Source organism: Alligator sinensis, unplaced genomic scaffold (assembly GCF_000455745.1).
Source record: "Alligator sinensis unplaced genomic scaffold, ASM45574v1 scaffold423_2, whole genome shotgun sequence".
NCBI lineage: Eukaryota > Metazoa > Chordata > Crocodylia > Alligatoridae > Alligator > Alligator sinensis.
Window position 1 is genome coordinate 100,267 of NW_005843263.1, and position 10,586 is coordinate 110,852.

Sequence of the window (10,586 nt, forward strand, 5' to 3'; positions counted from 1 at the left end):
TGGGTGGCCCCGCGGTTACCCCCAGCCTGGCCCTGTGGCTTCTCTAGCACCAGGTCAACCTGGTTGTAGCCAAGCAGCTGCTGCAGCACCATGTCAACCTGGGCATGCATGCCATGTAAACCAGTACCATGTCAACCCCTGCAACTTCATTGGTGTCAAAGGTCACGTGACATCACTTCCTGATATGATATCACTTCCTGTGACGTCTTTGAATATGGCTCGCCGGCCCACTGGGCGATAAAAAGTTTGTGATCCAGCCCCACATTCAAAAAGTTTGGACACCCCTGGTATAGAGCATGCCAACTGTTATGATTTGGTATGATTAAACCTGAATTTAGAGTGCCTTCATTATGAAGGCTTTCACCTTTCAACCTTTAAATACTTTGGCTGTATTTTTTTAAAGTAACAAGAATTTGATGTAAGAATACAGTGTTTTCATTCTTTTTGTATGCTTATGATGAACAGTATCTTATAAATACTTAATTTGGTCTGAGTTTCTCAGTAAAATGTATATGTCCATTTCAGTTACTGCTTGCTTTGAGCTTTCTAATAATTTCATATCTGGGTTAAAAAAATGAAATCTAAGTGAGAGGAAGTTTAAATTAAGGTACTCAGTTTGCCAGTGTTGCTTTAAACGTTTCCCCCCGTTCCCTGTCTTCGTTTTGTCAGCGGTACGTCTTACAGGATAGAAAGTCCTGTACTCTTTTAAGGAAAATGGAGTATTTTATGTTTTAACTGTAACCCTTTAAAATGCCAGCTTTTCCTAGATTCCCATCCAAATATGTCCATTGAATGAATGTACACAGGTATGGCCTGACTCAAAATGGTTAATTTGACTCTTCTTGCTTTTGTAATTGAAGCAGTATTATATAAATTGTTTGGTCTGTACATATGAGTTCCCTCTAGTCCTCCCTCCCCCCTCAAAAGTTTTCGGCTTGCTAAATAGGCAATTATGTCTTGATGTACTTTGTCACTCCTTGGTGGCAACGCTGAATGAGGATGTCATAGTCCAAATAAACACATTATGCAATATTAACTATTTCAGTACTGCAAGGTATACAAAAGTAATCTGTGGTAGTCTTGGACATTAGTGCTTGTTTCAGCCAAATACAGCTGCAATAACTTGTCCTCTTCTTTTAGAGAAGTCCCTAAGTTTCAGAGATGACATGTGGGCTCTTTTAACAAGATTCTTTTAAAGGACATGCATCTCTTTTAAAGGACATGCATCTGCAAGGGTTGGCTTGTGGTTGATTTGGTCACACATGCAAATTCAGTAATTTTAAAATTACCAATGCTAGATTCTATTTTTCTTTTTGCATTATTAATAGAATTAGTTTGGATGAGGTATCTACAGGAATAATTATGTCTGCAAGGACATTCACAGCAGGTTGTGATGTGTGAAAGGAGATTGTGTTATGTGAATGACTGTCCCTGTAACTTCACATAAGCTTTCCATGAAAACTGAACACAACATGCTGAGACCTAATAAACTTGGAAGCCACATTGCCTTATGACAGCTACTTTTCATGGTGGAATCGGTTTGAGAATTTTGTTAAAGCTTTCTATTCCTGAATTTCAAAAGTAATCCTTGTTAAATATTTCTTACAGATTCCCCTCATGGATTTATTAACCATGTTGATTTTTTTCAGAGACTACTTCATTTGAGAAATGAAATATTAATAAAATAGTTGTACTATGGAAAAACCAGTGCTATCCATTTCTGTTGTATCATGAAAACTCTCTTACATTTTGCATGTACCACGTTGATTGTATATCAACTTTTTAAACCTGTCCTTCAGATAAAATATTCCTTCCTGATGCTACTTTTCTCCTTGGTAATAGTTGTTACTAAAGTAGTCCGAGTCTCTTAGTTTAAAGATTAGAAAATGCTAATGTGTACAAAGCTAGAATTTCCCAGGATGCTTGTGTGTGTTCGTTGTTGTTTTTTAACGGTGGTAAATTTTATGTTTGCATAAAATAACGTTCTAAATTCAGGTATTTTCATCTCTGTTTTGATTTTTACAGAACATTGACAGGGTGGTTTTTGTTGGAAACTTTCTCAGAATCAATATGATTGCTATGAAGGTGCTAGCATATGCCATGGATTATTGGTCCAAGGGACAGCTGAAGGCTCTGTTTTTGGAACATGAGGTATTCATTGCATTCCTTGTGAGTTATAAGAAAAAAACTATCTTTCTTTTGAGTGTATAGAGTTGCCATGCAAAAGACTTCTCAGAAAGAAAAAAATCCATGGACAGGTCTTTGCAATAGCATTTAACACAAAGGTTGTTTAAAATGCTCCTGATTTTAAATCCCCGAGTTTAAGCAATTTAGCCACTAATCTTTCAGGAATCACTCCCCTCCTAGAACCCCCCCGTTTTTTTTAATATATGGTCATATGTGTAACCTTCAAGCTGTTCAAGGTTTGGTAGACTAGTTGAGATTTTCTTTTTCTTTCTGCAGAGGTGATAAAATTTAGTTTAGAATAGAAATTGTTTTACTTTTAAGTGTAATGTCACTTAGGGTTCCTAGAGATGTTCAGGGCCCCACTCTAACTTTTTTATGGTGCTTTATATAAAGCCCCATGAGTTATAGTTTCATAGTAGCTAGGGTCAGGAGGGACCTGAACAGATCATCTAGCCTGACCCCCTGCCCACAGGCAGGAATGAATGCTGGGTTCACAAGACCCCAGACAAGTGATCATCCAACCTCCTCTTGAATATGCCCAAGGTAGGGGTGGGGACCACCTCCCTGGGAAGTTGATTCCAGATTTTGGCCACCCTAACTGTAAAATATTGCCTTTTGATCTCCAACCTAAACCTATTCTCCATCAGCTTATTATCATTGTTCCTTGTCACGCCAGGTGGTGCTAGGGAGAAAAGAGCTCTGCCTATTTGCTGTTGATTCCCCCCCCCCCCCCCCCCCCCCCCCCTCTGTGAAACAGCTTTTTTTTCATGCTTTAGAACCAAATATAAACAAATAGTTTCTTCCCCTCTGGTATCCGGTAGCAAAAATCACTCAAGAGCCTAGTTTGGATGTCTGCCTGGAAATCCTAGATAGAGGCAGGTGCCTTTTGTGATTAAATGTGAGTCTTAAATATTTTTCTCTTTTAGGTCACACTCCTGCTTTATTCCTGAAGTTAATGAATCCTTACTTTGTCCAACAATAGCTCAGCCTTTGTCTGCAGATGCTGCCTAGGATGTTTGATGTTTGAATTACTGTTGAGAGAGCACCTGGTCTGAAAAGCACATGGCCCTTCAAGAGGAAAAACCTACTGAACCATGTGGCTTGTTTCTTCTATAGATTTAATAATATGTTATTTTAAAAAAGTCATTGAAATGGATCTGTGTTGTCCAATCTACTTTTTTACTACAAAAACTTTGGTCAAAATTTCACTTGGCTCTACTCTAACATTATATCATCCTGAAACATTCGGCATGAAAGACCAGCAGAAAGATACTGGTAAGTTATGGTTTACTTTGTTTTAAGATCTTAGTCTTGGAAGTGACTTGAATGGCATAATGTCATGGGGAAACAGTTGGGGGCAATCTCTGGGCACTGGTACCAGCTTCTGATGAAATGAGCATCAGCTCATGAAAGCTTGTGTGTGTGCATGTATAGCATGTGTGCACACTTTGGTTAGTCTATAAAGTACAAATCTACCCTGCCTTAAATTTGGTTTAATGTCATATATAGTCTGGGAAAAGTGTTACAAGATAGGTAAGCTGTGCAAAAAAACTATTAACTTCATTTTAAATATGAATGACACTTGTATAATTACCTATTTTTTTACTGTACTGTTTGGCTTTACTGCCAATATTGAAGGCTCAACTAACTAACTGAAAAATATTTAGAGATTACAACAGGAAAAATGAGTTTGAGAACATGGGATGCTACTACTGGGTAAAGATAATCAAAGCTGCTTGGTCATAACTTTGTGCACAGACACACAATATAGAAGATCAAATTTTTGCTACATTACACCCAAGTTCTTTGGAATTACACCATTAACTTAGAGGAGAAAAATATGTGAAACTTAATCCACATGAACTTGCATGGGCTAACAAGTGTGCATGCACATGAAAATGTGGCTATTGTAATTAATGGAGATAATTAATCATTTAAAATAAATGAGCATCAAAGTAAATATACAGAACTTGTATACACATCAATGCTACTATGATTAAATGACAGTGTCTTACAAAGAAAACCTTGCATGAGTTTTTTAAGACTGCACCACTCCAGAATTTGTTTGTTTTCTGATCTTCTATGAAGGGAATTATATCTTTGATTTACTGGTGCTACACTCCTGGCTGAGGAGGAGTATTCCTCCTTGGTGATAGTGCCTCCCTTCCACTGGTTGTACGCCTCCTTTTTAGTCCTCAGGCATTGCTGAATGCCCTTGCTGAGCCAAGGGGGTTTCTGAGCACTCTTACCTCCTTGCTTCTCTCAGGGACTGTTATCCTTTGGGCCTGGAGGATCGCCCCCTTAAAGTGCGACCATCCCTCGTGGGCTCCCATCTCCTCTACCTTCTGGGCCCTTAGTGCCTCCCCCACTAGTCTCCTAAGCTCATTGAAGTTGGCCCTTCTGAAGTCAAGGGCTTTAGCTTTGGTGTGAGCCCTAGACGCCCTGTGTTGGATAGTGAAATCCAGCAGGTGATGATGGCTATTGCCCAGGTGGTCAAGGACCTGCAGTCCCCTCACCAGGTCATCCCCCATGGCCAGGACCATGTCGAGCAAGGTGTTACCCCTTAGTAACTAGTTAGAGCTATTCCACCCCCCCTCCCATAACTCAGGATGTCAAAGGAGGTGGGATTGGAGCCTTTCTGCACTGGACCTGGCCAGCGGGCAGGTGTGCTCTGGAAACCTCCAAGGAGGCTATAGAATTGTCCCTCTCCCTAGCCCCTCCCCTACCCCTATCGGGGGGGTGGGGGCGGTGGCTGGACCTGTGAGGTGAGGGGGTTCTGTTCCACCCTCCTCCCCCTTCCCCCATCTCTGGCCATTCAAAAGCAGCCAGCAGCTCTGCCTGGCCGCTTCCTCCTCTTCCCCCTCTCTCCCTTGCTGACAGCCCTGGGGATGGGACTGGGCTGGTGCTGCTGGCATAAACACCAGCTCAGCTCTGTCCCAGTGCAAAAAGTAACCCTGGAGAGAACACAAGTTCCCTAGGATGCTCTGCTTTAAAGCACCTTAATCTAATACTTAGTTTTACCAGGGTTAACTTTTTGTGATATTGGCCATTTTAAGAGCACTTTGCAGCCATGTACTTGTGTTATGTCATGACTGTAGAGTGCTTTCAGGGGCCCAATCGCACAAAATAGGCGACCTTGTGGCTGCCTATAAATTCATCACGGGGGCACAGAAGGGAATTGGTGAAGTTTTATTCACCAAGGCAGCCCCGGGGGGTACCAGGAAAAATGGCCACAAGCTCACAGAGAGCAGATTTAGACTGGACATTAGGAAGAACTTCTTCACAGTTAGAGTGGCCAAGGTCTGGAATGGGCTCCCAAGGGAGGTGGTGCTCTCCCCTACCCTGGGGGTCTTCAAGAGGAGGTTGGATAGGCATCTAGCTGGGGTCACCCAGCCCTCTTCCCTGCCTATGCAGGGGGTCGGACTCGATGATCTATTGAGGTCCCTTCCGACCCTAACATCTATGAAAATGTCACTTGTATAAGCACCCTTAGTGTGTATCCATTATTCTTTCTCATTTTCCCTTTGATTACTTAAATGAGCTGTTTGATGCATTTCTGAAACTGGTCCCTATCGTTTTGTCACTGTAACCAGCGTCAATTTAAGTAGCCTTATGTAGGTTGACTGACTTCCTAGGATGCATAATTTTAACTGTCTTAGGCTACTGACAGATGTTACAAAAAAAGGCACAATGGTATCTGATATGCGGTCTCAATAATTGCACTTTCTGCCATGTCACGATTCCATCCCATGCCATGGAATCAAGCATCAGATCCTATCGCACCATATTTCAGTGTGAGGAAAGCTGGGATTATTATGATCCTGGGTTCCCCCTAAACTGGCAGCCTTCACTCTTGTGGCTGGGAGCCCTGTCGGCTGATGGAGGTTCCAGCCACGAGTATGTGGTGCACCTCTGTGTTTGGGAGCTTTGCTCACTGGTGGAACATACTGGTGAGCAGTATGTTCCAGATGCTGGGAGCACTAGCTATGTGTTCAGTTTAAAGGTGTGATAGGAACCAGCAAGAGTTATTACACAAAATGCGTGTAACAACTTTTCATTCCATCCAGGAAGAGCACACACCAACTGCTGCAGCTTCCTGAGCCTGACGAAGGGTTTTTGAACCCGAAAGCTTGCTTAATAACTATTCTCCAACCATTTGGGTTGGTCTAATAAAAGATATCAAATTCACCCAAGGAACCTTGTCTGCCTGTAACAACTTTGTCACTTGTTCCTGGTTTATCTTGCCATTAATAGAATATGGCCAGGTCACTATTTAATCGCATCTTAAGTGCAACATGTATCAGGGACCTAATAATGTATCCAGCCTTTACAGTCATACCCCTTTTTACATATTTCAAAATGTTTAATAGTTATTATTCTTTTGCTTTTTAAGGGTTACTTTGGAGCTGTTGGAGCCCTTTTAGAATTGCTTAAAATGACAGATGATCAGTGACAAGCCACCTGGACACGGATACCTATCAAAGATGCTGCTGGATAGAATGAAGCCACTACAAGGATGGAAACAAAGCCATTATGGCAGTTCTACCTGCTGGATTTGTAAATAATTTAGAATCCTTTTAGCTGATCATTAACTTTGGGTTTTGAGTTTATACTGCAAAATTCATACTGGGAATAAAGAGGTTTTTCTGTATACTGTATTTTTTAGGGAAAAATGTGCACCGTGGCCAAACATACAGATTTTATGGATTATTTTAAAAAAGTGAATATTGTTTAAAGAACGACTTATAATGAAAGATGCCTGCTTTTCTTCTGGGGTTTACTTATTAGTGTGGTAATTTTAACTTCATTTAATAATCACTCTAGGAGATTTTTATCTTATTTTTCATGACGTTTCATGATTTGCTCTTGGTTTCAAATGAAACCACAAAGCTAGCACACTTTACTGTTAACACTAATGTCGCTGATTTTTTTTTTTTAATCTTTTTTTTTTTTTTTTTTAGTCAGTTAGGACACTGTCCTCTTGTCACTTCCCCAAAAACATGATGACCTTTCTTAGACCTGTTTCTGTTGAAAACAGGTGCTAGTAAACCTGCAGGGGAAGGAATAAGGTCCAAAGTTTCTTAAAGTCTCTGCAGCTTTTTGAAATCACAAATCACGCTGCTACCTGCTTATTGCAGTAAAAAAAAACAAAACACATGTGTTTTGGTCTCTCTTCACTGAAGATTTTTAAAAGTTTAAATTGAAATTTTTAATTTGCGTCCTGAAACTAAAGTGAAAGTCTCTCATGGTGAGATTTTGCTCATACATGGAAGGGTATGCTGTAGGGTATGAATATTTATAGATTTGCAGATGCTTGGAGTAAGAAAATAATGGGAGACAGTTTTCAGTATCTCTTCCTATGTAGTTGTCTTGGAGTTTTGAGCAAAAGGCAACTATTCCCTCCAGGATTTTTAAGGTCTGAGTATTTATCATTATAGTTCTTTGTCTTGCAAGCCTGTATTTGAAAACAGCCTTTTTGATGTTTTTCTTGTTTTGAGGGGTATTTTTTGTTTTTTTCCTTCCTTTTTTAAAATTGATTTCCATATCTCAAACCTTGAAAAAGTTTATACCGACTAAAATGTTAACTTGTCTGGTGGAAATAAAGCCCATTACTAATGTGATGATTATATTAGGTCTGTGAAATTTATTCCTTAAACCTAGCTATGTGGAATAAATAGCAGAATGTTTTAGTGCCTTCCTGTTACTCTTATGATCGCTTTTTTGGTACTGTGCTTTTTTTCACCTTTGCATTTTGGTTTTTGCTACCTTGATTCATTCACTTATTTTAGCCTTTATTAAATTGCTTCTTTTATGACAGGATTGAAAGTTTTGCCTCCTTAAATTCTATTACTTACATAGGTTTTATACATTATGAGAACATATAAAGAACTTTGAGCATAATTAAGTTGGTCCATTCACATAACATAACTGAAATCAAAAGAATTAAAATGGGAATGCATCTGGTATAATGTCTCTAGTCCTCCATAAACACAGTAAGCTTATATAAAGCTTTTTTTAGCCATTAAAGTGTTGTGTGATCTTGATAATTGTAGTGGCTGCTCCAAACATTGTGCACTTTACTGAATGGTGAAAAACGAGAGTATTTGTTGCATATGCACTGTTTGTGGACCATGCCATGGCATGCCTGCTCTGCTGGAACCATGTCCCTAAATTGATGCAATGTAATTGTCCTGGACTGGAGCCAGGCATGCGCCATAAAGCTTCTCGTCTTGGGCCATGTACCCAATAAGCATGCCCAGCTCCATACTATAGCAGCCACCTTATGCTTGATTCATGCATGGTTTAGTGCCCGTGGATCCAGTATATCATGCTTCATTGTAGCACTCTTGAACACAGTGTAGACATGCTGCAAAGGCTTGATTTTTTGAGTGGCTGTGCAGGGAGGGCTCAAAGAGGGGAAAAATTTGTAAGAGTAGCATCTTGCATAAAACCTCAGTATTTGCATAAAATTCAGGAAGTGTGTAGAGGAGTGAACCTGGATATGGGCTATGGTTGGGGATTTTTTACTTGAAAGAATGAGACAGACAATTTCTAATTTCTAGCAGCGTAAAGACATCAGATATTCTAATCAGCTTCACCCGGAATGGATTTTGGGGGGAAAAATAAGCCTTGTATCTAACCTTCCAAGCAAAAGACTTACTGATCACATTAACTTGGAGATATTCCAAAGCTCTGCAGAAATTGCTAGCGACATGAAAATGTACAGTGCTATATGTTGCTGTGTAGAGAACAACTATTACTCATTTTCCCACGGATTCATTGAGCCTGTTTGAGACTTGCAGCAGCTTTGTGTTTAATCACTTGATTTTTCAAGTATTGGGGGGGAAGACAATGGAGTTTTCCATTCCCTTTGTCATTTTACTACTCCTTTTTGCACTATGCCACTAAAAAGCCAGAGGCAAACAGATTCCAGTCACTTCTCCTGGCTTCTGTTCAACATGAATTATCCATGTATGTATTTATTTATTTATTTGTTGCATAGGATATTGGTAATCCTAATTACTGCTTATGAAACTATGTTCATAAGTTTGGCATATTTGTTTGGTTTGGTTTAGTTTTTCTTCTCAATGTTCATGTGTGGAAATATTACAAACTGTGTCTTAATGCTATTATTTTAACAAAGGAAGCAGTGCAGATGTTTTCAGTAGTTGCACTCACTGTTGTAAACAGTAGAGGGAACCATACAACTATGCATGGTTCTAGCATTCTTGGACTGCGTTTCACATACCAAAGGGATTATATTTCATTTACATTGTTATTAAAAAAATATATATATATATATTTCCTGTCCTCCCTTTTTTCTTTTTGAGCTTTGTCATTCCAAGCAAGGAAACAAATTCCTCAGGACAGAGCCTGTCTGAAAGTGTCCCAACTCCAGAAATTAGATGTACATATTCTACAAACAGTTATCTTGAGTGTCTCAGCTGCTCTGAGCTACCTGGGTAAATTGTAAAATAAGAAGCTAGTCTTAACGTACTATATCCTGTACTCGGGTCTCTCAGTAGAGTTGCTTTTAATATTCCATGTGCATCTCTCTATGAGCTTCAACCTAAAAGTTCTAAAAGAAATATTTTGCAAATAATTAATAAGCAAAATTAAAGGTAGTGACCACACAATCTTATGATTACCAAAAATTTTTGGTAAACTGGATTATGCTATGAATTAGGCAGAGGGAAAGAAGCAAAAACAAAAACAAGAAAAAAAATAAACCAATGAGGAAGGAACCATAAGTAAATAAAAATATACTTTTAAAAGGTCCCCATTATGTCAAATAGTTTTGTTGCTTTATTCTCTCATGAATATGCTCTTACATACATTTTCATTCACTTCAACCAGTAAGGTGCAATATAAATGAATGTGACTAGTCTTTTGAAGTACAAATTCCAGTACTTTTACAATGGAACTGCCGAAACTGCTTTATGTAAAAGCATATCCAACTTTACCCTAAAGCCTACATTTACATGTTAATTCTTATTCAAGGTTGATATGGCACCGGGGGGCCTAATGGCTTCATAAGAGGTGCACCGATGCATCTGTCTGATATCAGATCGGAACCGATATGAAGAAAATTGTCTATATTGGCCCTATGGGCCTGATAATTTGGCCGATAAATACCCATCTGCATGCAGCCGCAGTGCAGCACGGAGCAGAGCCGGCAGTGTGGAGCACTATCTTCAGCTGGTAAGTCAGAAGGGGAGGGAAGGGGAGTCGGGGAGGCAGGTCAACACCCCCCATGGTAAAGGAGGGGGCAGGGGCAGGCACTGCCCAGCTGGGGTGCAGGGTGGGGTGTCGGATGAAGCCATGGCTCGGGCCTGGCTCCTGCCTCTGCTTGCACCCCAGGGGGATGGGGGCATGTGCCCCCACATCTGTGCAGCACT

The 10,586-nt window shown here is 40.0% G+C and overlaps 1 protein-coding gene across 4 annotated transcripts in view; it reads left to right on the forward strand.

Moving 5' to 3' along the window:
• LOC102375189 (pantothenate kinase 1) overlaps positions 1 to 9,467 on the forward strand; it is a 39,860-nt gene extending 30,393 nt beyond the window's left edge. For 2 of the 4 annotated variants that reach the window (XM_025194617.1, XM_006038139.3), the window contains 2 exons: positions 2,026 to 2,169; positions 6,581 to 9,467. In XM_025194617.1, coding sequence (XP_025050402.1) covers positions 2,026 to 2,169; positions 6,581 to 6,640 — 204 coding nt within the window. In that variant the 3' untranslated portion in view covers positions 6,641 to 9,467. The remainder of the gene's footprint in view (positions 1 to 2,025; positions 2,170 to 6,580) is intronic. The other 2 variants (XM_025194619.1, XM_006038140.3) reach the window with 1 other exon arrangement.
• Positions 9,468 to 10,586: the final 1,119 nt, after the last annotated feature.